This window comes from Oculina patagonica, chromosome 12 (genome assembly GCF_052425735.1).
Source record: "Oculina patagonica isolate OP01 chromosome 12, crgOcupat, whole genome shotgun sequence".
Taxonomy (NCBI): domain Eukaryota; kingdom Metazoa; phylum Cnidaria; class Anthozoa; order Scleractinia; family Oculinidae; genus Oculina; species Oculina patagonica.
Genome location: NC_135769.1, coordinates 8,417,091 through 8,445,087, shown reverse-complemented (window position 1 = coordinate 8,445,087; position 27,997 = coordinate 8,417,091). Strand labels below are relative to the sequence as shown.

At 37.8% G+C, this 27,997-nt stretch overlaps 2 protein-coding genes across 3 annotated transcripts; both read right to left on the bottom strand.

The window, feature by feature from the left end:
- Nucleotides 1–25: 25 nt before the first annotated feature.
- Nucleotides 26–13,411, bottom strand: LOC144633326 (small cysteine-rich protein 5-like). Its single transcript, XM_078492213.1, has 6 exons — nucleotides 13,407–13,411; nucleotides 2,373–2,430; nucleotides 1,943–2,022; nucleotides 1,541–1,678; nucleotides 613–739; nucleotides 26–188 (listed from the first exon to the last, which is right to left on the bottom strand). The coding sequence occupies exons 3-6, from the start codon at nucleotides 2,013–2,015 to the stop codon at nucleotides 179–181; spliced, it is 348 nt and encodes a 115-aa protein (XP_078348339.1). The 5' UTR covers nucleotides 2,016–2,022; nucleotides 2,373–2,430; nucleotides 13,407–13,411; the 3' UTR covers nucleotides 26–178.
- LOC144633324 (small cysteine-rich protein 2-like) lies at nucleotides 6,900–27,977 on the bottom strand. Of its 2 annotated transcripts, none has more exons than XM_078492211.1 (4): nucleotides 27,917–27,977; nucleotides 15,145–15,236; nucleotides 12,882–13,017; nucleotides 6,900–7,262 (listed from the first exon to the last, which is right to left on the bottom strand). In XM_078492211.1, exons 2-4 carry the CDS (start codon nucleotides 15,227–15,229, stop codon nucleotides 7,124–7,126), a joined length of 360 nt encoding a protein of 119 aa, XP_078348337.1. In that variant the 5' UTR covers nucleotides 15,230–15,236; nucleotides 27,917–27,977; the 3' UTR covers nucleotides 6,900–7,123. The 2 variants fall into 2 exon arrangements, with proteins under 2 accessions (XP_078348337.1, XP_078348335.1); XM_078492209.1 differs by lacking the exon at nucleotides 27,917–27,977 and adding an exon at nucleotides 26,577–26,691.
- Between the last annotated feature and the right edge of the window lie 20 nt (nucleotides 27,978–27,997).

Genomic DNA, 27,997 nt, shown 5'->3' with positions numbered 1-27,997 from the left:
TTGACTCAAGACATGCAGACAAGCATACAGGTTAATAACATTTTATTGACCACTAATCAAATCTTTGTTTATTCTGTTGCTACATTAGAGAAACAAAATCGTTGATTAAGTTCCAAAGTAGTTTCATCGCTTTATCAGTCTAAGCCAGTAGTGTTGGGTGTGCCATCACCAGCTCGTTTCATGGACTCCTACAAAATTAAATAAAGAATGTTACCTTGAGTTATAAACCAGAGTATATCTAAGATCAAAATGGCAGCAGATTAATTAAGCGATAGTTTATTTTTTTTGGAGAAAGTAAGAAATAAGGTCATACTAAAGACAAAATTTGAACAAAATGGCGCAAAGACTGTACAAAATGTAAGTATTCAAATGAGTAAAAATGTTCTTTGTCCATTTAATGAGAAAGATGAAATATATTTTACGCTTTGTAACTTTCCTAGAGAATTAAGCTCAACTTTATATTTCACGAACTGTCATGTTACGAAAGGAATTGCGTCATTAAGACATGAAAAAAGGTCACTTAGATGCATCATCTTTCACAACAAACTGATTTAATTCTCTATTTAAAAACAAAAATCGCATGCGACAACACATTCTCAGCTTAATTCTTACCGGCAGCAGCATTTGTTTGTCGAAACTGGGCAGTCGTAACGATCTTGGCATGGGTACGGTATATCTGGAGGGCAGGGATCTTTATAATAAACGCACACTCCATGTGGCCAGTCGCATTTTGGGAGACCTGTAAAAGTGAATATGTAAGTAAAATGGAAAATGTGAAGTGAAGGCATAAGCGTTGCAGTTGCGTTTGCAATTAAACTAAATGTAATTGCAATTTAATTAGAGCGATTTTCAATTGAGTGTCGGAAAACCAAAACCAAAGTAATCACTCAAGCCAATCACAAAAAACACAGACAATCCAGTAAACCAATCGAATTTTGAAGCAAATACATCTAGCCGGCACAACGCCCGGGAAAACGTGCGCGAGCGAGTCATGATTGGTTTTGGTTTTACTTCTGATTGGCTGAGAAAGTGGAGCGAGCGTTTTAAACCAATCACAGAGCGTAGTAATGCAAAACCAATTCAAATGCTAATTACTTTCGACACTCAAGTAAAAACCACTCTAAATTTACAATTAATTAGTTAAATTAAATAAAATTTATAAATTTAATTGCAAATTTATTAAATTTAAAAATGTAAAAAATGGAAGAGGGTACGTGGTCTGTATGGGGTTTTAGAGCTTATTGATCATGCTTTTAACTGTCTGCTGAGAAATGACACGTTTTTCAACGAATAGTTGAGATGTGAGGTTTGCAAAATCAACTGAGAGCTGAGAAAATGAATGGGCTGAAATTTTAACTGATAGCAATAAGCTGGAAATCGTATCGCCGAAAATTTAACTGAAAACCGAGATTACAGCACTCCCATCCAGACCCTCGAGCTCACTCATGGCCTCAACAGGAATTGAATCGATAGCATCTTTTTTCGTAGCTGAGAACTGTTCTTGATCTTTGTTCTTATTAGTTTTTTACTCATTCTTTACCTGGGGGCCTACGGCAGCAACATTTGTTTGTCCCGAGTGGACAGTCGTAACGATTTCGGCATTCATACGGTATATCTGGTGGGCATTGATCTTTATAGTAGACGCACACCCCATTTGGCCAGTCGCATTTTGGGAGATCTGAGAATAAAAATAAATTCATTAATAACTTAAAAGAAAGTGAGGTGAAGTACCGTGCATGGGTTCAACGATTTGAACACCCGCTTGTTATTCTATTCCTTACACGGAAACATATGAACTCGCAGCTTACTTAACTGCAATATTTTGACTTAATTACTCAGCTGAATGTCTTAAAATAACGCAAAACCCTATACTCCTGATAGCTGATAATCGCTCCTCGTTTAAATATCTTTAATTTGTTCAGTTAACGGTTCACTTCCTTACCTGGGCTCCCCTGAGCATACGCAGTGATCCCCAAAATAGTTAGCAACAAGCACAAATGAATCTTCATACCCATGATCGAACTGCAACAGAAGAGAGAAGAAATATTTATAGTCAACGGTTTGTGCAATCAAGTTTAAGTTCCATGGAGCAACGATTCACTGCTAAATCTCGAACAGCATGTCAAAATTATCAAAGCAGCTGACGACTGGCCCTATGAGGAAATTCCGAGAAATTCTAGTCTCAATTAATAATTATATTGCCATTAAGAATACAATCATTTCCTCTTACTTCGCGAAAATAAAAAATTAGGCAACAAAGTACGATTTTTACTTAATTAGCCTGAATTTAAGAATTGCCAAAAGATTGTGATGTATTGTGACAAAACTTCTGAGGTTAACATTCAAGTAAGCCCGCAACGTACTTCACTTACTTGCGGAAATTGACTGGGGCAGCGAAGGCTTGAAGATGAACGACTTGAAGACGGAAATTGCCTGATGCTCGACGATTTCCAACTGAGGGAAGAACTTCTACAGACGCCCTTTTATAATCAACAGTTAGCTCTGCATGTTTACTCGTGCCAAACTCGTGACTCTATTTTTAGTTTGTGACTGGTAACTAGCACAGACTTGTTCTTTGCAAACGTGACTGCTTACAAAATTCTCGTTCATGTCAGGCTTTTATGCAAAGAACTTTAAATAACATGACTTCCGGAATTATTTACTAAATTTCTTCTCCGAATGAGCACGTTTCTTGATCTATGAAGCAAATGTTCTTTCCAACTCTTTCCTGGAAAAACGTGCTTTATTTTTTTAAACGTGTTTATTTTTTCATGTCACAAGCTCAGCTCTGCGCAACTGTCAACCCAAATGTCAAAAAATATTTATTTTCATTCAATACGCGCTTCCTTCAGAATTCAAAGCCTTCAAAAATCCTTTAAAATTTATCTTTAAAAATCTATTAGTTAGCATTAATTTTAGTTCCATACACGTTGATTTGAAATCGACGGACCGCTGAACACAATGATAGACATAGAACGATTCGATTTCTTTAAAAAAATCAAAATAAATTAGGTGATTAAAAGAGTTATCTTTCGGTTGAAACAAATTTACCTTGGTTGAAAATAGATTTAACTTGAGGACAAATTTGAACTACAACCTATACCCCGTTTACTAAAATGGCAAACTGGTAGTGTAAGCAGTTTGTCAAATGAAAATCAAATGAGTTAGCCTGGGCTGTTGACACTGTCTACCATATCTCCCATAGAGCTTGGGGTACCTGTGATTAAATGCATGTATTAATATTCCAGAATCCAGAACGGTCAAAGACAATGATATATTTTGCTATCTGTTTCTAAGGAAATTCACATTTCTGGGAAGGTGGAACACTTTTCTTGAGCCGAGATCCTGTTCTTTTTCTAAGGGCCGAATCGCACTAGCGGACAAATGTTTTAACAATTGGTAGATTTCATCATTAACGTGTCACTTGTTGCAGAAAACAAGTGCGAGTGCGTTTTTTGAGACCTAGAACTTGTCCAACATTTCAGGAAAACAAAGAAGCAGTTGTCTTATGATTGGTCCGCGTTTCATTTTGTCAAACAATTGCAAAAGTGCGAACGACTTGTTGGAAAAGGGCAAATTTTGTCAAAAAGGATAAATCATCAAAGGGGCCGTTATCCTGCCTCAAGGCAGGACAATTCATGACAAGTCGCATTCCCATGCCCCTCGTATTGCCAGATAACAATACGTTGTTGATTGTCCATTGTGTTTGGCCCAAATTGCATCGAAAAAACAACACGCACGCAAAAATTGTTGGGAAAGTATGCACCGTTATGTGGCTCTCACTCATAATCCAGTCCCAAAATCTTTTTGCGAGAGGCAAAGCATATTTATAAGTGAAGTGTTTCGGCCAAATGTAAGAATGAGAAAAGAAAAAGTTATCATGAGACGACTCATTATTCCACTGCATGAGAACACGCGTACTTTAAATGCGAATTGTTTGTGAATTTTTTTACCGCGTGGTACTAGTGCATATTTGATGTTTGCCCAAGACGGCTGTGCTGAGAAATGTAGAGGGATGCCAGAAGCACGTGCAAAGCTATTCTACACCTTTTGTCTTCTTCAAAATGTCTCTGACTTGTCGCAACAATTTTTTTTTGTCAAAAATGTTATGACATTTAAAATTTGTCCGCTAGTGCGATTCGGCCCTTAGTTAGATATCTCCAAATATTCCGGAAAGACTATTTTATTATGTCTACAAATTAAAGGTAAAGGTCATTGAACTTTCATGCTAATTCAAAGATAAACTTTCCATGAATTTCAATTTAAACATGAACTTCACTTAAAGCGTCAACGCAGATCACGTGAATTTACTACAGGGGACTATTTTACCACAGAATAGTTCAGCATAAGAATGGATATTTCTTTTTTATTTATCTATTTGTTTCAATCCATGTGACATTGAACCTGACCCGAATTATTCAAACATAGACTAGAACAATACTTGAAGGTTGGATAACCTAGTAATTAACTAAAACACCCAAAAGCAATTTTTCAAGATGGAAAAATCCATTCTCCACTTCCTTTACTGTCCAGAGCTTAAGAACTTGTAAAAAATTGTTTCTAGGAAACTTTTGTAACGCAAAAACTCTAATGAGATTACTGATTGCTCAATTGTTTTACTCACTTGTTTTGCAGCACGTCTATCTGTGCTTCTAATGGGAATTATCTGGGAATATTTCGGTAGGATAGGATGTTGTGTCAGGAAATTAACATCACCATGGCAACGGCATTTTGATAGGCATGTTTTCCCAAATTTGTAATTTTCGTGTTTCTTTTCACGAGAATTTACTACAATGCTTAATTTTTACCTTTTTACGGTTTTTAAGCACAATTCTATTGATTTTGTGTATTTTGCAGTAATTTTGGGTGGTTTTCTGACATTTTGGAAAAATTTTGAAATCCAAGATGGCGGATCCAAGATGGCGGCTGTTTTGACATCATGATGTCATTGTCACGTGGTGTGACGTCATCACCTCACTTGACGTATATCAAAAGAAAGATGTTCGGACATACTATATATCCTTTTGACGTACACACAATTATAGGTTTACCGTCATACAACGTAAAACGACAGTATTTTTATTTGATTCTTATCCACTGATCATTGTATCTATTTTTCATTTAGGGCTCAATGTTCATCAACTATATAGTGTTGTTGGTGCTAGAGCCATTTCGAAAAACTACAAGAACATTATATGAAGTCTTAACTGGGAAATTACTAATATCAAACGCTAAGAATCTCTGACTCGCATAGGCTGCGGGAGGCTCTAGCCCCCCCCCCCCCCCCCAAAGTTTTGGTGTCGAAAATATCGCGAGTACAGCATAAAATTGTTTTGTCAAGATATTCCGTCTTGTGAGTGAGTTCAAAGTCTTCAGGAAACTTCGTTTATTTTCGGAAAAGTTTAAAAAATGATCGAAAACGTAGCACCACCCCCCCCCCCCCCCCCAACCAACCCACCCCTCACACGTTCCAAAAAGCTCCACTGCCTCTGGACTCGGTACAAGAAGTAGAAATGAAAGTAGGAAAGAGCCACGCGCGAAAGAATTTGAATGGTAGTCTTGCCCTTGTGTAGAGGTTGTAAAGAAGGAGGAGGTAAACAATAAATTGTGGTGGTGGCGGTCGTCGTTGAAGAGGAGAAGATAGAATATTACAAACGCTTTTGCTTAGGACTTATTTTTAAAGCACTTTTTTATCACTGAGTAAACTCTAGCGTATTGAGTGTAAAACCATGTCGGCTGTATTTAGTTTATGCGAAAACAGGCTTTTATAATAGAACATGACAAACACCGTTAACTGGTTTCACCGTTAATTCATGAGGCTATTACGTCACCTAGTTAAGGACGGTGCCTACTAATAACGAAGTAATTTTGCCTGGCCGAAGAATGTGCAAGACTGTAGATGTTACTAAGGGCTATTAAAATCCAAAAAGAAAATTGGGGGTAGCCACGCAAATTTTCGAGATAATAAGGTTTGAAAACTGGAAAAAAGTGCTGACGTGGCATTTTAAAGAAAACGTAAAATAAAATAAAATTTCTTGCAAATTCCATTCGAAATTGGTTTTTCATGAACAAAATCAACATTAAATATAACAATCTTTAAAATAACTAACAAATAATGTCTTTGAAACTGCGTGATCTACGATTTTATTAACAAAATAATTGTGTTTGAGCAGTTTTTGACTCTAACAGCTCTCTCGTCCACGGCCAGAAAATCAGCCTAATTTTTTTTTCACTTAATGACAAACTAAACATGTGCTCTATAGACTTACCACTTCCATTTTATAAAATAAAAAGTAGGGGTCACCGCGCGTTTTTAAAAGTTATACGAGTTCTTTTCAAGCTCTATCGAATCGTTTTTGGGGTCTGTTACATTTTTCCTTTCCCCTCCCTAGCGAGTTAAATATTTGCATCTCTCGCGCGCGCGCCATATGTAGTTAGCAGTTTGCGAGTTACGTTTAAGCGCTTAGCGATTTGTTTTAAACTATTAATGTGAGCCATTTTATGAGGTCAATGGTAACTAAAATGTTGCTTTTCCGCTGTACCTGGCTTAGTATATGCCCATAAACTGGATTTCGTCGCACCAGAAATCTTTCTTTTTTTTAGTCGCGCGCTTGGTCGCGTAGTTGAACTCGTCATTTTGCGCGAGCAAATTAATCAAAAGCACGCGCGTCCAGTGTGTTCGATGCATTGCGTGATGCGCAGAACAAGTGCGCAGTAACAATAGGAGGCACCGTCCTTAATTTATTGCTCCAAACGTTAATGAAATTCCTCCCTCAAAAAACGGAATAAAACATTCCTTCTATACTACCGATCTTTTTTATAATCATGTCCCTCTTTTTGGAAAAAAATTAAATATTTATGCTATGTTGAAGACAGATAATTACACATGAAAACACAACTTTACTTTTGCTTAGATGGCTTTTATTGTAACTTCCACTGTGCAGACAGAAATAAACCATAAGATTTAAAACGTTTTCGTTTATAACCATGAATACATAAACGACTTAACCCTCGTGCATTACGTTATTTTATAGATGCAAGAAACGTACTATTTTATTTGAATTTTATATGTGCTGTGTTAGGCAAGCCATCATACTAGTTTTCCTCTGCTAGTCGCTGGTAATTACGGTGTGTAAGTACTAGTAATAGTATTTACAGTACTTGTGCTAGCACTTACAGTACTTGCACTAGTACTTACAGTACTAATACTAGCACTTACAGTACTAGTACTAGTACTTACAGTACAAGTACTGAAGCAGATCCTGCAAAATGAATGAAATATTGCAATTAGCACTTACCACTTAGCAATTATGTATCAGTCAATTCCAAAAGAGTTTGTGGACTTCTATAATAAAAGCTTTTTCGGGAAGGCTATTTTATTAGCGACACAACCGACAATTATATGGTAAAGAAAGTTGGCTATATTGAAGAGGTCTACTGAACACTCATGACCAGTTAAGAAAAACATAGTGCATACTTAAAATAGCAAAACGCGCGAGTGACGTCACGACTGAGACAAGACCCAGACAAACAAACCGAAATGGCGAACGATTTTCCTAAAACACTTTCTAAAAGAGCCGGTTTTCCTAAAAAAAACTCTCATAAAACGAAAACTTCGCCTAGATTTTCTCTATTTCTCTCAGAACACGATGAAGTTTTCTGAGCCTCGTGGGGGTTATATTCATTTGTATTCTATTTCTAGACCTCGCGCGCTTCGCTATTTGTTGCATTTCTATCTACCTTCATTCTCATTTGTCTTCGCAGTTTTATTTTATTAGCTGGTAATACCACAGATACCAGTGACAAAAAGTTGAAAAGGATAAATGTACAGTTGAAGTAATCGAAATGAAATTCAAATGACCTTTTTTGTTGGTCGCAACGAAGGAAATTTAGCCGCCTTAAAATCATTTGAATAATAATTTTTACACTGTCGTGTAATGCAAGAGATCAAGACACGGAAATTGAGTGTGACATGTTTCATCTTTTCAGAGGTGTATCCCCTGCAATTTTTTCCAGAAAAAGGCTAAAGTCTAAGAACTAAGAACACATCGTGAAAATCCCTGCTTCAAGTAGAGGAAAACAATCCGGACTGATTGATGTTACGTGACGTCACGATACACGTGACCATACAAACCAAAAGCTAAGTGAACTTTATTTGGCTTGAAGTAATTCACAATTTTCGGTCAACAATGCGACATTTTGTATTTTATGGGACATTTCGCGCGATCGGTTGAAGCAAGCCGAGTTCGGCCATAACAAATTACAGTACACGTATGAGATCAAATGGCGTATCGTGACGTCACGCAACCTCGAACAGTCCGTATTGCCTGCCTGTGCTTAGAGTAGCAAATGAAAACTTAAATTTATACCTGCAGCAGCATCTTTCCCCCGCCGGACAGGTGTACTTTCCTGAGCAGTCATGCGGATGGCTCGCTGGACAATCATCATTTTCATCCCAGCATGTCCTACTTAAAGTTGACCCGCACTCTTTTTTACCGCCTCCAGCTGTACTAGGACTTACAGTACTAGTACTGAAGCTGAACCTGCAAAATGAATGTAATATTGCAATTAGCACCTACCACTTAACAATTAATACCCTTCTAATGTTGCAATTGATTAGTACCGTGGAACACTGTCTCAGTTGCAATTGGTACCGTAAATTCACATTTTTTTAAGAGTTTGTGGACTTTTATAAGAAGGCGTTTGAGAGAAGGCTATATATATTTTATTAGCGACAAAACCGACATTTAAATGGTAAAGGAAGTTGGTTATATTGAAGAGGTCTATTGAACACTCATGATCAGTTAAGAAAAACATAGTGCATACTTAAAATAGCGAAGCGCGCGAGTGACGTCACGACTCAGACAAGACTCAGACAAACAAACCGAAATGGCGGACGATTTTCCTAAACACCTTCTCAAAGAGCCGGTGTTCCTAAAAAACTTACATAAAACGGAAAACTTCACCTAGATTCCCTCTATTTCTCTCAGAACACGCTGATGTTTTCTGAGCCTCGTGGGGTTATATTTATTTGCATTCTATTTTTAGACCTCGCGCGCTTCGCTATTTGTTGCATTTCTATCTACCTTCATTCTCATTTGTCTTCGCAGTTTTATTTTATTAGCTGATAATACCACAGATAACAGTGACAAAAAGTTGAAAAACATAAATGTAAAGTTGGAGTAATCGAAATGAAATTCACATGAGCTTTTTTTGTTGGTCGCAACGAAGGAAATTTAGCCGCCTTAAAATCATTTGAATACTTTTAACACTGTCGTGTAATGCACGAGATTAAGACACGGAAACTGAGTGTGACAGCTGCCATCTTTTCAGTGGTGTATCTCCAGCCATTTTCCCAGAAAAAAGCTTTATTCTATTGTCTAAGAAGTAAGAACACATCGCGAAAATCCCTGCCTGTGCTTAGAGTAGCACATTAAAACTTAAATTTATACCTGCAGCAGCATCTTTCCCCCGCCGGACAGGTGTACTTTCCTGAGCAGTCATGCGGATGGCTCGCTGGACAATCATCATTTTCATCCCAGCATGTCCTACTTAAAGTTGACCCGCACTCTTTTTTACCGCCTCCAGCTGTACTAGGACTTACAGTACTAGTACTGAAGCTGAACCTGCAAAATGAATAAAATATTGCAATTAGCACCTACCACTTAGCGTGGAACACTTTCTCAGTTGGTACCGTAAATTCACATTTTTTTAAGAGTTTGCGGACTTTTATAAGAAGGCGTTTGAGAGAAGGCTATATATATTTTATTAGCTACAAAACCGACATTTAAATGGTAAAGGAAGTTGGTTATATTGAAGAGGTCTATTGAACACTCATGATCAGTTAAGAAAAACATAGTGCATACTTAAAATAGCGAAGCGCGCGAGTGACGTCACGACTCAGACAAGACTCAGACAAACAAACCGAAATGGCGGACGATTTTCCTAAACACCTTCTCAAAGAGCCGGTGTTCCTAAAAAACTTACATAAAACGGAAAACTTCACCTAGATTCCCTCTATTTCTCTCAGAACACGCTGATGTTTTCTGAGCCTCGTGGGGTTATATTTATTTGCATTCTATTTTTAGACCTCGCGCGCTTCGCTATTTGTTGCATTTCTATCTACCTTCATTCTCATTTGTCTTCGCAGTTTTATTTTATTAGCTGATAATACCACAGATAACAGTGACAAAAAGTTGAAAAACATAAATGTAAAGTTGGAGTAATCGAAATGAAATTCACATGAGCTTTTTTTGTTGGTCGCAACGAAGGAAATTTAGCCGCCTTAAAATCATTTGAATACTTTTAACACTGTCGTGTAATGCACGAGATTAAGACACGGTAACTGAGTGTGACAGCTGCCATCTTTTCAGTGGTGTATCTCCAGCCATTTTCCCAGAAAAAAGCTTTATTCTATTGTCTAAGAAGTAAGAACACATCGCGAAAATCCCTGCCTGTGCTTAGAGTAGCACATTAAAACTTAAATTTATACCTGCAGCAGCATCTTTCCCCCGCCGGACAGGTGTACTTTCCTGAGCAGTCATGCGGATGGCTCGCTGGACAATCATCATTTTCATCCCAGCATGTCCTACTTAAAGTTGACCCGCACTCTTTTTTACCGCCTCCAGCTGTACTAGGACTTACAGTACTAGTACTGAAGCTGAACCTGCAAAATGAATAAAATATTGCAATTAGCACCTACCACTTAGCGTGGAACACTTTCTCAGTTGGTACCGTAAATTCACATTTTTTTAAGAGTTTGCGGACTTTTATAAGAAGGCGTTTGAGAGAAGGCTATATATATTTTATTAGCGACAAAACCGACATTTAAATGGTAAAGGAAGTTGGTTATATTGAAGAGGTCTATTGGACACTCATGATCAGTTAAGAAAAACATATTGCATACTTAAAATAGCGAAGCGCGCGAGTGACGTCACGACTCAGACAAGACTACAACTGAACAAACCGAAATGGCGGACGATTTTCCTAAACACTTTCTCAAAGAGCCGGTGTTCCTAAAAAACTTACATAAAACGGAAAACTTCACCTAGATTCCCTCTATTTCTCTCAGAACATGCTGAAGTTTTCTGAGCCTCGTGGGGGTTATATTTATTTGCATTCTATTTTTAGACCTCGCGCGCTTCGCTATTTGTTGCATTTCTATCTACCTTCATTCTCATTTGTCTTCGCAGTTTTATTTTATTAGCTGATAATACCACAGATAACAGTGACAAAGAGTTGAAAAGCATAAACGTACAGTTCGTAATCGAAATGAAATTCACATGAGCATTTTTTGTTGGTCGCAACGAAGGAAATTTAGCCGCCTTAAAATCATTTGAATCATACTTTTAAAACTGTCGTGTAATGCAAGAGATTAAGACACGGAAACTGAGTGTGACAGCTGCCATCTTTTCAGTGGTGTATCTCCTGCCATTTTCCCAGAAAAAAACTTTATTCTATTGTCTAAGAAGTAAGAACACATCGCGAAAATCCCTGCCTGTGCTTAGAGTAGCACATTAAAACTTAAATTTATACCTGCAGCAGCATCTTTCCCCCGCCGGACAGGTGTACTTTCCTGAGCAGTCATGCGGATGGCTCGCTGGACAATCATCATTTTCATCCTAGCATGTCCTACTTAAAGTTGACCCGCACTCTTTTTTACCACCTCCAGCTGTACTAGGACTTACAGTACTAGTACTGAAGCTGAACCTGCAAAATGAATAAAATATTGCAATTAGCACCTACCACTTAGTAATTAATACCCTCTTAATGTTGCAATTGATTAGTACCGTGGAACACTGTCTCAGTTGCAATTGGTACCGTAAATTCACATTTTTTTAAGAGTTTGTGGACTTTTATAAGAAGGCGTTTGAGAGAAGGCTATATTTATTTTATTAGCGACAAAACCGACATTTAAATGGTAAAGGAAGTTGGCTATATTGAAGAGGTCTACTGAACACTCATGACCAGTTAAGAAAAACATAGTGCATACTTAAAATAGCAAAACGCGCGAGTGACGTCACGACTGAGACAAGACCCAGACAAACAAACCGAAATGGCGGACGATTTTCCTAAAACACTTTCTAAAAGAGCCGGTTTTCCTAAAAAAAACTCTCATAAAACGAAAACTTCGCCTAGATTTTCTCTATTTCTTTCAGAACACGATGAAGTTTTCTGAGCCTCGTGGGGGTTATATTTATTTGCATTCTATTTTTAGACCTCGCGCGCTTCGCTATTTGTTGCATTTATATCTTCCTTCATTCTCATTTTTCTGCGCAGTTTTATTTAATATGCTGGTAATACTACAGATACCAGCGACAAAAAGTTAAAAATCATAAATGTACAGTTGGAGTAATCGAACTGAAATTCATATGAGCTTTTTTGTTGGTCACAACGAAGGAAATTTAGCCGCCTTAAAATCATTTGAATACTTTTTACACTGTCGTGTAATGCACGAGATTAAGACACGGAAACTGAGTGTGACAGCTGTCATCTTTTCAGAGGTGTATCTTCTGCCATTTTTCCAGAAAAAAAGCTTTATTCTATTGTCTAATAAGTAAGAACACATCGCGAAAATTCCTGCTTCAAGCACAGGAAAACAATCCGTACTGGTTGAAGTTGCGTGACGTCACGATACACGAAACCACACAAACCAAAAGGTAATTGAAATTTATTTGGCTTGAAGTAAATCACAATTTTGGGTCAAACAATGCGACATTTTGTATTTTATGGAGCTTTTCGCGCGATTAGTTGAATCAAGCAAAATTCGACAGTTATACATATTACGGTAAACGTATAGCGTATTGTGACGTCACGCAACCTCAAACAGTCCGTATTGCCTGCCTGTGCTTTGAGTAGCACATTAAAACTTAAATTTATACCTGCAGCAGCATCTATCCCCCTCCGGACAGGTGTACTTCCCTGAGCAGTCATGCGGATGGCTCGCTGGACAATGATCATTTTCATTCCAGCATGTCCTACTTAAAGTTGACCCGCACTCTTTTTTACTGCCTCCAGCTGTAGTAACATAATTATAAGAAAAAATCTGTTTAAATAAGTTGTTTTCGACATTTTAAAGAGATTTTAATTCATGGCCGCTAATTACAAAAATAATGAATACTTGCTATTTTTTTTTACAAAAAATTAGTTAAGATCAACAGTTCATCGTTAAAAAACCATCGAAAAGTATCCTTTGCTTGTTGTAGTTTTTATATCTTCTTAGTATTCCTAGCTCCTCAGTTCACGCACTGCCTTAATATTTTTGCCTTGTCTGTAGCTTTGCTCACATCATGGGTGCTTCCACCTAAAATGTTCCGCAATTGGTATAGGATTTAATGGAGCTAATACAATATAGACAGTGGAATTGGACGCATTTTAGGGATCCTTCTGATAAACATTATCTTCATGGTCTGTCACTTTAGAATAGGTCTTATGCATGGTAACATCATATGCTCGAAATTCGCCACCAAGCCTCGTTTGCACCAATTATTCTGGACCCTTTGCCACCTTCATGCAGTTTTCACGTGGCAATTTTTAGTGTAGTGTTTGTACACTACACTTATGGAGTTAGTTTAGTGGGAAAGCGAACGCTACGCCAGACGTAAACTTTTAATTGCGCGGTCAAGTGGAACAAGCACGTAGACATGCATATGCAAATTAGACGGGAACAGGCTTGTTATTGTTCTGAAGCAATGGGTTAAAAATTCGCGACAAGGCTCGAACGCGCTCTGGGCAATTAATTGAGGGAAAAAAGGTACTCGCAACATGAGATAAATGTACTGCACCAAAATAAACTGATAAAAAAACTTACAGCCAGTGTACAACTCCGTGAGATGGTAACAGCTTCACGCGAGTAATAGCGTAAACAAAATACTTGATGCAAGACTTCTAAGTGGATTCCGGAGATACCGGCAGTAAAATGAGAGGACATTTAAAACTTAGAAAGGATAAACGTCATGCAAGCTAGCAGTAAGAGATTAAAATTGAGCTCTGGGCAGTTAATTGAGGGGAAAAAGGTCATCGCAACGTAAGATAAATGTAGTGCACCAAAATAAACTGATATAAAAAAAACTTATAGCCAGTGCCCAACTCAGTGAGATGGCAACAGATTCACGCGAGTAATCGTGCAAACAGAATGGATTCCGGAGATACCGGAAGTAAAATGAGAGGACATTTAAAACTTATAAAGGATAAACGTCACGCTAGCTAGCAGTGAGTGATTAAAATTTGAGCTTGCTGTGACGTCAGCCAGGTAGCAAGTTCATACGGACATCATTATTGAAGAAAGTCACAAGGCTGACTTGAATTATTTTCTGTGCAAAAGCTACCTTCTTTAGTCACTGAGGTGATGTGCTTAATTTTTTTTTAAACAAAATTGATAGTTTGCTAAGTGATGCCATTTAACTAGCTACCTCCCTTAGTCACTGCAAGATCTGAAAAACCGTTGTCAATGTGTTGGGGGAAATTCTTCTTTAGATAGATCACGTTATCAAAGAACGTGGCAGGATGACTCGAATTATTTTAAGTAAGTAAGCTACCTTCTTTAGTCACTGAGGTGATGTGCTTAATTTTTTTTTTTTTTTTTAACAAAATCAATAGTTTGGTAAGTGATGCCGTTAACTACCTCCCTTAGTTACTGCAAGATATGAGAAACCGCTGTCAACGAGTTGGGTGAAATTCTTCTTTAGACAGATCACGTTCTCAAAGAACGTAACAGACGGGTCTCGTCAAACAATTGCCAGACTGGTGACGAGTCACGTGACAACTTTCTCAAACACTACACTGTCCGTACGGACCGTTCGTTTTTCATCTGTGCTGCTTTGGGAATTCATTCATGATACAATTTACATGTCTGCACTTCAGAAGCGAGGCTTGGTGGTGAAACTAGCCAGTCTGACGTAAACATGCATGAGGGCTATTTGTTTGTAATGGATTGCGACACATTAATTAAAATAATTATTATACGCTTTCTATACACCGAATTCGTTGTTTCTGGATTGTTTACGGCATTTCTTGATCGCACCATCCGCAACACCAATACACGTAAACCGCTGGTGAAATTAATCTTGTATTTGACATATGTATTTCGATTTAAACGTTTTGTTTGTATTGGTTTGTGACACATTAAAAACGTGCTTTACTTACACCACCACCATCCGGCTATGCTTTCGACATGCACAAAGATCCCCAACGTAATCAGCAACAGGCAGACATGAAACTTCACACCCATGATTAAACTGCGATAAAAGAGCGATCAGTATAATCTTGTTACTAGATAATAAAGACAGTAAAGAATGTGCATTCATGGTTTACAGAAAATGTAATCATCACTGCAGTCACAATGCACTAATACGTCACAAGCCTCCATGTACGTATTGTTCTTATGAAAGTTCGGTATTGTCATGTAAAACATTAATTTTTGCGTGAGCAAAAAAACCACAATGTTTTATTAAGAAGACAATTTATTCTGCGTGACGCCAAGCAGTGAGCACATATCACGGTAGTAAATTATTCAGTCTCCATTCAAATCACATGAAAAAATCAGTCTACTATAAATAACTATATATCGGTTACTTTACTACAAACCCTTAAACCTAATGGGGTCAATTCAATAAAACTTTTGCATGGACCGCATATATTTTAGTGTTAAAATAAACTTGTTCCTGTTGTCTCAAAAAGTTATTCTCTTTGTGTACATCGCGTTTATTTCCATCATTTTGAATATATCCCTCTCTTCCTTGTCAATTTCCTAACAAGGAATACGTTCCTGGATTGTTCTTTTATAACTAGCTGGAATATCAAATAAGTTCGTAAGTTTGCCGATTTACTATGTTCTGTACTACCCTCTTGGACAATTTCTGCATTTTTCGCTGGAATTGGTCAAGATAACTGCCTATGATCTTCTCTAGAAAAGAAACGTGTTCCACCACAAAACGTCCTTTGGAGTACCCCGAAATAAATACTGTTTAATAAGCCTGTGGTTATGGTATATTGATACCAATATCGACCGTGATATTTGCACTGATTTAGCTTAATGTACTGAACTCAAAAGCAATTAAGCGAAAGCACTTTGAATAAAAAAAAATCCAATCTTTAAATATGCTGCGGCGTTTTCCTAAGTTGTTGGCATGGTCAAAATAGAAGATTCGAATAACAATTTTCCAAGGAATGAAACAAAGACTGTAGAAATGAATATTCAGAAATGAATATTCAGAAATCGAATATTCTTTTTAAAGACTGTTCAGTAGTATACTATAGGCATGGTAACAACAGATTTAAAAGATAAAATTAATTATTGAACCTCGCAATGTACTCATCAACTTAAATTATAGCTACCTGCCGAAAATGAGAAGAAGAAGTTCGGCTACCTGCCGAATTCGAAGTCCTGATATGTTTGTGACAATTAGACGAATGAGAGATTACTGAAAACTTATTGTTTCTTTATTTACGAGTATGACTTTATTGGAAATTTGCCTACGTACACAACGAAGACAGCTGAGAGTGGCAGTGGTTAAAGTTAGCCAATCAGATTGCATTAGTGCCGTCCAATATTCTATCCAAATATTGAACTGGCTTAAATTTGTGGGAGGCGCGGTGGCCTAATGGTAAGTGCGCCGGACTCCGGATCGAGCGGTCCGGGTTCGAGACAGGGCCGGGGTTACTGTGTTGTGTTCTTGGGAAAGACACTTTACTCCCATAGTGCCTCTCTCCACTCGGGTGTATAATTGGGTACCGGTGACATTATGCTGGGGGGGAGGGGTACCCTGCGATGGACTAGCATCCCATTCAGGGAGGAGTAGAAATATTCCTAGCCGCTTAATGCTACCGAAACCGGGATAAGCTCTGGCAGTATAGGCCGCATGGCTGGAGGCTTCCCTTTTTTCCAAAAAAAAAAAATTATATAGCTCTCTTTCTACTCTTAACAACGAAAACATTTTCCCAATAAAAATGATGTTTTAGAAGTTTAGGTTCAACGATTTGCTTCGAAGTTTCCGTTGCGGGTCAATGACAGCTAAGAGTTACATGTATCAATGCAATGCCGAATTCTATAACATTTTGCCAAGTACATCACGTAGATATGACTTGGAGTGGAAAATGTCGCAAACAAAAAATACCACATTTGTTCACTAAAAACAACATTCCATTTTGCGTGACGTCAAGCATTGTGCAAATATAGCAACAGTAAAGTGATCCAAGCAAATTGTCGTCCAATATAACGTTCAAATATTGGACCGGCTACAGTTTCTACAGATTTTTTTCATGAGTAAGTCGTATTATAAATTAATAAATCTCTTTAATTTGCTCGGGATCGTTCTGTGGTATTTCAGCCCGCATACTTTTTTGTGCGAAGCACACCGCGCTCGATTCGTACCTACTGTTTAAACTTAACACAATTTAGTAGTATATGGTACAATACCGAACACGTGCCTGTTAACATTGTTTCAAAGAGAATTCAATAGATGGGTAGGTATTTGTCATGTTAATCACACTTCAACAATAACATCACGTAGGATATCGCTAGCAAAAAAGTACCTCATTTTTTTACTTAGGGGAACATTCAATACTGCGAGCCGTCAAGCAGTGACCAAATAACATGGCTACAGATAAAATAATTCCAGTAGAATGATTCATCCGATCTGAGATTATTAAACACTAAATTTTCGGTGGCCTCTGTCCACCTTCATCAGAGTATTGAAAATGAGTTCGTTATAATATTAGCGCGCGCTAGTCATGTTTGAATACGCCATCCAATCTTTAATTCCTTAACAATGACACACATGTATGATGAGGGTTTTGGCGCAAATGGCAACAAATAGCTCGGCTCGCTAGCTCGCCTCGCTCTTTGTTGCTATTTGCCACCAAAACCCTCATCATACATGTGTGTAAGCGCGAGCGGCACGCAAAAAATCGCGAGCTGCATTTGTGCGCCAGAATTATTTTTCAATTGAACAAATATTTTTCTTTGGTATATACAACAGATGGCTGCAGCAAGATATTCGTCAGAAGTTTTGCAAGCTATGATGGAGGAAAACCTTCGTGAATTTCAAAGAAACCCCCAAAGAAACAATATGTTTTTTGTTGCAAGAACTAATTTTGATGATTGGCTCCGTGTATGGAAAATGAACATACCTGAATCTGACAGAAATAACAAAGATCTTTTCACTTTTGCAAGAAAAAACAAAAAAAAGTTTTATGATCTTTTATTAAGTGAAATTAATGACTTAAAAACCTTAAAAACGAGCTTTGGGTTGGAAGTTAAATTTTATAAACAAAAAAACGGTATAACAGAATATATGTGGCATTATTTTAAAGAAAAACAACCGCACGTTTTTAATGAACATAATAAACAACAGATAAAACAAGAGTTCGATAAATTTATTGAAAGAGCAAAGGGAGAAATCGAGTCTTGGTCAGAGAGAGGCTCAGGCTGGGTTATTGAAAGAATAACAGAAGCGTACGTTAATGTTGCACGCTATCAGCCATTGCGGGGAGGAACATATTTACCTCTTCCAGCTAATTTGGCAAAAAAGAAAGCGATTGTTAACGTAAGAAACAGGGATAACGAATGTTTTAAGTGGGCTCTGAGAGCTGCTTTATATCCACCTGCAAACGGCAAAGACCCCCAAAGAACAAGCAAATATCCTGTTAACGATGGAATTAACTATGAAGGAATTGTTTTCCCAACGCCGGTAACACAGATTGACAAACTTCAGAGGCAAAACCCTAACTAAGCAATAAATGTGTTTGGCTGGAAAGACAATAGTGTGATTGTGCACAGAATGAGCGAAAAAGAAAACACCATTCCTCGCATTTGCCTTATTTTGATTGAGTCAGGATTAATACAACACTACTGTTTTGTAAAAAGAGTGAGTGCTCTTCTTTTTAATCAGAGCAAAAATAAGAACGCAAAACACTTTTGCATGATGTGCTTAACAGGTTTCACAAGACCTGACTTGCTTGAGAACCATAAAAAATATTGCAATGGTGTGAATGGCAGGCCAACAAGGATAGAAATGCCAAATGATGGAGAAAACACCCTTTCTTTTCAAAACTATCACAAGCAAATGAAAGTGCCATATGTGATATATGCTGACTTTGAGGCATTGGTAAGAAAGATGCAACGATGTGAACGCGAAACGCTCAAGGACCGCCAGAAGAGAAAAGATCTTGGTGAAGAACTGGAAGACTTGGAGCAAAAAAGCTACACTGAAAAGACAGAACAGCACGAGGCATGTGGTTTTTCTTACACTGTAGTAAGGAGCGATGGCATAAACAAACCTCCAGTGACCTACAGAGGTAAAAACGCAGTTGAAGTGTTTTTGAAATGCCTTTTAAGTGAAGAGAAAAAAATAAGATTTGCTTTGTCAACACCAAAGCCACTTGTGATGACGGCAAAGGATTGGGAAGAATACAGAAACGCAACAAGTTGCCACATTTGCAACGAAAGTTTGATAAGAGATTCCTTTTTTTGACTCAATGCCTGTTTGGTGCCACGACTCAGGCCGTTATTGTGGTCAAAGCCACAAATGTTGTTATTACGCGGCACTTAAAGAAATAGAATTTGTAGGCCCAAAAATAGAAAGAAAAGCAAAAAATAAAACAGATCAATGGATTGCAAAAACCCAGGAAGAATGTTTGTTTTGCTCAGAACCTTTTATGAAGAAAGATTATAAGGACTCTGTAAAAGATCATTGCCACATAACAGGCAAGTTTCGAGGAGCTGCGCACAACGCATGTAACTTGAAATTGAGAATAAAACCAAAAACAGACCAAATACCAGTTGTTTTTCACAACTTAAAAGGCTACGACGCACACCATTTAATGCAGGCTATGACTAAGCTAAAGCTTCCAACAAAGGAAGAGAAAAAATGTGGTGCAGACAACATGGATGTAAAATGTGTTGCCAACAACATGGAGAAATACATTACATTTTCATTTGGAGGGCTAAAATTTATTGACAGCTTAAGTTTTCTTTTAACGAGCCTTGAAAAGTGTGTAGAAAGCACTCCAAAACAAGCTTTAAAAATAACAAAAAAACTTTTCTTTGAAAAAAGTGGACTGTTGTTGGACGATGGAACATATCCATACGAATACATTGAACAGTGGGAAATGTTTAAGGAAAATGATTTGAGCCAAAGTTTTTTTGAAAAACTGTTACAACCAGAAGAAAAAGAAAATATTATAAGCCGACTTGGGATTTTTACTAACGAAAAATTAAAAACCATTTTTATTGAACAATACGAAAAAGCAAAAACCATTTTTCTTGAAAACTTTGAACTGTTAACAAAAAAAGGAATTTATCCATACGAATACATAGACTCATGGGATAGATTTATAGAAACAATTTTACCAAAAAAAGAAAATTTTTACAGCAAGCTTAATGATGAGCACATAACAGATGAAGAGTATAAGCATGCACAAAACGTGTGGAAAACCTTTGGTTGCCAGACGTTGGGTGACTACCACGATTTGTACGTACAAACTGACGTTACTCTTTTGGCAGATGTTTTTGAAAACTTCCGAAAAATATGTCTTGAGAAGTACGGGTTGGATCCTGCAAATTATTACACATCTCCAGGCCTTTCTTGGGACGCACTATTGAAAAAGACAGGAGTACAGCTTGAGCTACTGACAGACTACGACATGCATCTTTTTGTGGAAAGAGGAATAAGAGGAGGAATATCAATGGTCAGCAAGAGATACGCAAAGGCAAACAATCCTTATGTTGAGGGGTATGACGAAAAAAACCCAAAAAAATACTTAATGTACCTTGACGCTAACAACCTTTACGGGTGGGCAATGAGCAAGCCGCTGCCAAAAAGTGGTTTTAGATGGAAAAGAGTTATGCCGACAGAAAAAGAAATTATGAAGAAAAAGGAGTCTGCAAAAGCTGGGTGGATATTGGAGGTTGATCTTGAATATCCCTCTGAACTGCACGATGCCCACAACAGCTACCCGTTGGCACCAGAAAAAAATAAAATAAATAAAGACTTATTTTCGCCTTACCAAAAGAAATTAATAGAAGAGCTTAAATTTAATCAGCCTGACTATGAGAAGCTTGTGTTGACACTTGAAGACAAAACTAATTATGTTGTACATTATCAAAACTTGCAGTTTTATCTGAAACAAGGAATGAAACTGAAAAAAGTTCACAGGGTGTTAGAGTTCGAACAAGAATGTTGGATGGAGCCTTACATCAGTATGAACACAGAATTCAGGAAAAAAGCGAAAAACGACTTTGAAAAGAACTTTTACAAGCTCATGAATAACTCAGTTTTTGGAAAAACAATGGAAAATCTGCGTAATCGTGTTGACATAAAAATAGTTCGAAGCAATAAAACAAACAAAATAAGAAAATTGATTGCAAGTCCACTGTACTCAAGGCATGTAATATTTTCTAACGATCTAGTTGGAATTGAAATGAGAAAACCCCATCTTCTTCTTAACAAGCCTGTCTACACTGGCATGACTATCCTTGACAACAGCAAGATACTGATGTATGATTTCTTTTACAACCATCTGAAAAAGATATACGGCTCGCGTTGCGAGCTATTGTATACAGACACAGACAGCCTTTTGGTAGAGATAGAAACAGAAGATATTTACACAGACATCGAATGTAACAAAACTCTGTATGATACAAGCGACTATCCGAAAGAGCATCCACTCCATTCTGTCGAAAACAAAAAGGTCTTGGGAAAAATGAAAGACGAATGCGCAGGAACCCCTATAAAAGAGTGTGTTTGTCTCAGACCGAAAATGTACTCGATAATGACTGAGGGAGAAAGTAAAAAGGTTTTGAAAAAAATAAACGACGCATTTCCGGGAACATACATATCAGAGTGTGTTTGTACGGAAACGAAAGTGTTATCGATAAAGACTGATGACGAAGATGAAAAGGTTTTAAACAAAATAAAAGACGAATTTCCCGGAACATACATATCAGAGTGTGATTGTAGGGGGCCAAAAAAATTATCGATAAAGGCGGACGAAAAAAATATCAAAAAAGCGAAGGGTGTAAAAAAGAGCGTTGTAAAGAAGCAAATTGTACATGAACAGTATAAGGAAACGCTTTTTGGCAATAAGCAGTTATGGCATGGAATGAACATACTTAGAAGCGAGGGTCATGAGATTTACGGAATGCATCTCAACAAGGTCTCGCTGTCACCTTTTGACTCAAAGCGATGGATAGCGGATGATGGGATACATACAAATGCTTACGGGTATAAGCCGACATAAACAGAACTTTTATAGCTTTTCTGGTGGTAACTGTGTATTTGGAGGAATAACAAGCAATTCTTCACGCACGAAGCCGCGCTTTGGACCATCGTGCAAGTAATAAAGCACTGGCTGATCAGGTTTAGTAACAGACCTTTCGATGCTGTAGACTTTTAATGACCAAATCGGATCTGTTGCCCTTTTTACGCCGCCTTCCAGCTCACCAGGTTGGTAGAGATAGCGCACATTAACGAGAGAGGGGAGTTTTTTTCTTTCTTGCCAACAGGTCTTGTATATTTTGAGGACAGTTTTGACGAAACAGCCTTTTCTTTGATTGCAGCAGCAGGTTTCTTGCCAGTAAGACTGGTTACTTCGTTGTTCAGAGCGGTAACAACTTCGGGAAGCCTTTTTACCCACGCTGTCGACCGCTGGCCAGATGGCAGGTTCATCTCGACACCGTACTGATAACCAAACAGGCGCCCTGCCAGTGTTTGATTAAAACGTTCAACAATAGCTTGATCTCTGTGGATATTAACACGCCCGCGTCTAATATAGGTTTTGTGATTTTCCATTTCTTTAGTAACAGCTCCCATGAATTCGCGACCAGGGTCAACTTGAAGCATCTGTGGCCATTTTAGTGCACTTCGCCTGTAAATTGTCTGAAAACCTTTTGCAACCTCAGTTGAATCTTTGGAGGTCAAAGGCTCGGCCTCTTTGAATCGGCTGGCAACGTCAACAACAGTCAGAGCGTATTTGTAAACTTTTCGCCCTCGCGGCAGTTTGTCGTGTGGCAGAAAAAGAAGGTCCGCCTGGTGGACCGCGTTAGGAGAAGAAACATCAAATTTTGGGCGAGGAACGTATCGTGGTGCCGGAAGGTAGATCTGCCAAAGGGCCTGCTTAACTAGCCACTTTTTTGCGGCATCTTCGGAAACCTTGGCAGCCTCGGCTAATTTTTTTATCGCTGCAATTCCCTTCCAGTAGCCCTGGGGGCTATAGTAGACTTTCGAGATCTTTGCATCCATGTGCGTATACAAGAAAAAAATAAAAGTTTAAAGAAACCGAAAGGCAGCGTACCCAATTGCAAGCGCGCCAGCGCCAACGAACATAAGTTCACCTTGTTTCTGCTGCTCACTTGGCTGATAGAAATCAGAGAACTTGGGTTCTTTCGGAGGAATCATTTGTTTGTCAGGATGTGCCTGGTTGTAGAGTTTGAAAGCGTAGTCTGTGTTCGTAAAGTTTTGTTTCGCTTGCTGTTTGATCTCATTGTTGGTTTCGATCCAGTCGAGAAGCTTCGTGCGGTCGCGAGAGTACTTCGCGTAAGCTGCCTGGTAAGCCTCGAGAGCTTTGTCGTGTCTTTCTTTTTCTTTCAAAGCGGCGTCATCTCCGCCACCCAAAGCTCGAGCAAGATAGTTGCCGCCAATGAAGACAGTGCTTCAAATATTCCGTCTGTACCAGCCAATTGATGGACTTAAATCACTTGTAGCAAAATACTTGAAAAACATTAAAATATGAATATCTTCTGCTCAACCCTGAAAATACAAAGCTTATGATCTTTGGAAGCCGCCCGATGATCCGTAGACTATCTGATTTCAAGCTTTCGCTGCTAAACTTTTTATTACAGAATAGTAAAGCTATGGAACTCTGACGTCAATTCTGCGTGACGTCAGAGCAGTAAGCGACAGTAAAATGTTCCAAACAAATCACATAAAAAATGTTTAACACAAGCGGACACAAGGAACGACTGGTTATCGGTTTCTTTACACAAGATCGATAGAAGAAACACTTGCTATCAGTACTTTTAGTGAAGCTCTTACGGTTAATAAAAATGGCCGTGGGCGAAATCCTTTGTCATTGTCAATGATCATCTGGAAGGTTAGGTTCAGTGATTTGCTTCCAAGTTTCCGTTGCAGGACAACGAAAGCTAAGAGTTACATGTAGCAAAGGAAAGCCAAAATTTATAACATTACCCCCTTAAAAGATTAGCGCAAGCTTACCATCTTTTCTGAGGTCACACGATCCCCTTTTCTTACTAATCGCTATTGTAAATATTTAAGCTTCATAAAATCGAAGAAGAAATATTTTCGCAATGTTCAATTTGTCTTTTTTGCAGATAGTTGGGAGATTTGCGGCGTACAAAAACTGTTCTATGAGTTTAAGTTTTCGACTCGTGTATCGAATACAAATATTTACACAAGAATTCGAGCTATATAGGTCGGCCTAATTTGAATCCGATCAGTTCGCAGATTGTTCTTATATAACTAGCTGGAATTTCAAATTAGGTCGTTAATTTGCCGATTTACTATGCTCTGTACCACTCGCTTGAACAATTTATACATTTTTTGTTGGAATTGATCAAAATTACTGCCTATGCTCTCCGCTAGAAAGCAAACGTGTTCCACTACAAAACGTCCTCTGGGGTACCCCAAAGAAATACAGTTCTTTAAGCCTGTGGTTATGTTATATCGATGCCAATATCAACAATGATTTAACTTAATGTACTGAACTCAAAAACAAGGAAGCGAAAACACTTTGTACAAAAATTCTAATTGATAAGCAACCTACAAATGTGCTGCAGCATTTTTCCTTAGTTGTTGGCATGGTAGAAGTTGAAGATTTGAAAAACAATTTTCCAAGGAATAAAATAAGGACTGTAGAAATCGAATATTCTTTTAGAAGACTGTTCAAGACTATACTATAGGCATGGTAACAATAGATATAAAAGATAAAACTAATTATTGAACTTTACAATGTACTCATCAACTAAAATTATTGCTACCTGCAGAGGTTCAGAAGTGCAGAAGTCCTGATATGTTTGTGACAATCAGACGAATGACAGATTATTGAAAAATTAGTTTCTTTATTACAAGTTATACCACTTCATTTGTCATTTGCTTACGTACACAAGAAAGACAGCTGGGAGTGGCAGTTAGCCAATCAGATTGCTTTATTGCCGTCCATTATTCCAAATATTGGACTGGCTAATACTTCTACAGCTCTCTTTCGGCTCTTTTGAACCAAACCCTTTTCCCAATGTAAGTGATGTTTTAGAAGTTTGGGTTCAATGATTTGCTTTAAAATTTCCCCTGCGGTTCAATAAAAGCTAAGAGCTAAATGTAGCAAAGCAAAGCCAAGCAGTCTATAACATTGCTCAGTCTTTTAAAATAAGTAGACAGCAAAGCAACATGTAATACATACATGAGTAGGATCACTCGGGAAGTAGTTATGGTACATTGATAACAATATCAACGAGGATAAATCTTTCTTAGCTTAATGTAAGAACACAACCTTTTAATTAACACAACTTGTATGTGTACGTCTACTTTTTCTTTCAAAAAAATTCCATACAAAGTTTGGTATTGTCATGTAAATCAATGTTTTTGCCAAGTACATCACGTAGAGATGACTCGGGAAGGAAATATTGCGAGCCAAACAAATACCACATTACTTCGTATTAAAAAAACCCTCTATTCTATGTGATGTCAAGCAGTGAGCAAATATGGCAGCTGAAAAATGAGACCGGTTCAATCGGTTTGAATCAAAGTGAAAAATGTTTAGGACAAGCGGACACAATGAGTAACTACTTCCCGGTTTCTTTACGCAAACGCCTTCAATATCAGTAAGTACGTACAAACACTTGCTGTCCGTAATTTTACTAAAGCGCTTTCTGTTAACACGAGTGGCTGTGGGCGAGAACCTTTTTAATTTACCAATATAAATGATGATCTACAAGTTAAGTGATTTGCTTTGAAGTTTTCTTTGCGGGTCAATAAAAGCTAAGAGTTACAAGTAGCGAAGCAAAGCCGAATTCTATAACATTGCTCTTATTTAAGATAAGTAGACAGCAAAGCACTAAAACATGCATGACTAGTATCGCTCAGGGGGTAGTTATGGTATATGAAGAGCAATATTGACGATAATATTTTTACTGACTTCGCTTAATGTATTGGACTCCAAAACAAGGAAGTGAAAGCATTTTAATTTATAGATAAAAACCCCTGATTGAAAGGCATCCTGGAACTGTGCTGCGGCCTTTCTGCCCAAGTCATCATTGGCATGGTCGAAGCCCGACAAGTTCAACTAAGACAGTACTTCAACATATTCTGCTTGTGCAAATAAATAAAAATAAATAAATACTGTATTTATTAAGCGCCTATCCAGTCCTGCTTTAGGCGCTTTATAATTACGTGTAAACCAATTGACCGACTTCTATCACTTGTAGCAAAATCACTTAATTAATAAACACTCAAATATATCAATTATTTTTATCCAATTGCTTACTGAGATTTTTCAACACTGCATTTAAATGCGCTGCGATCAACTTTTCTCACTATGTACCTATCAACTAAAACGTTTCCTACCTGCAGAAACTCACAAGTCCAGATGCGTTTGCGGCAATCAGGATGAAAGAGAGATGCTTAAAATATTGTTTTCTTGATTCACGAGTAAAACCACCTCATTTGCCTACCTACACGACGAGACAGCTGCGAGTGGCGGTATTGCTTTATTGCCGTGCAATTGCCGTCCCCATATTGGACAGGATAGAGATTCTACAGCTCGTTTCCAATCATTACGTCATTTGATAAATCTAGTATTTACCAAGCTTGCTCAGGAATGTATGCGGATATCGGTCCGCGATATTTTCTGTACAAACAACACTGATTGATTCGTACGTATCAGTGTCAATAATTTCTCTTCCTTCCTATTCTTTATTTTACAACACCAGGAAGTATGTGTTACATAACCTGCAATTTGTGTAATAAAACAACTTTTTAACTTACACAATTTGTATGTATACGTCTACTTTCTGTTTCAAAGAAAAATTTCATTGAAAGTTCGTTATTGTCATGTAAAACAAAGTGTTGTCAAGCACATCACGTAGAGATGACTTTGGAAATATCACGAGCAAAAAATACCACATTTGCTTTTTTTTAAAAAAAGAAGACTCTATTCCATGTGACGGCAATCAGTGAGCAAATATGGCAACTGGAAAATCATACAAACAGATTAAATGAAAAATGTTTAGTACAATCGGACACAATGAGCAACTACTTCCCGGTTGCTTTACTCAAACGCCTTCAATATCACTAAGTACGTACAAACAATTGCTATCCGTACTTAAGCGCTTTCTGTTAACATGATTGGCTGTGGGCGAGAATCTTTTAATTTACCAAAATAAATTATGATCTACAAGATAAGCTAAGGGTTACATGTAGCACAGAAGAGCCGAATTCTAAAACATTGTTCTATTTTGCGGTTCGTACACAGCAGGGCACAAATACATGCATGACTATAGTATCGCTCTGGAGGTAGTTGTGGTAAATGAAGGACAATATTGTGGGTGATATTTCTACTGACTTTGCTTAAAGTATTGGACTCCAAAACAAGGAAGCGAAAACACTTAAATTTATGAAAAAAAATCCTTATTGAAAAGCATCCTGGAAGTGTGCTGCGGCGTTTCTTCCCAAGTTATTGGCATGGTCGAGGTCCGACAAACACCGCTTAACTTAGACAGTGCTTCGATATTCCGTCTGTGTCAACCAATTGATGGACTTTAATCACTAGTAGCTAAATACTTCATAAACATTAAGGATGTTTACTCTATTTATCAAGTTCCTTATTGAAATGAATTAACACCACCTTCAAATGCACTGCAATCAATGTTTTTCACCACCTACTCTTCAACTAAAACTATTCCTACCTGCAGAAGTTCAGAAGTTGCTCAAGTTTGCGCCCACTAACACGTCAAAGACAGCCGAGATTTGCGGCAGGTAACATAACG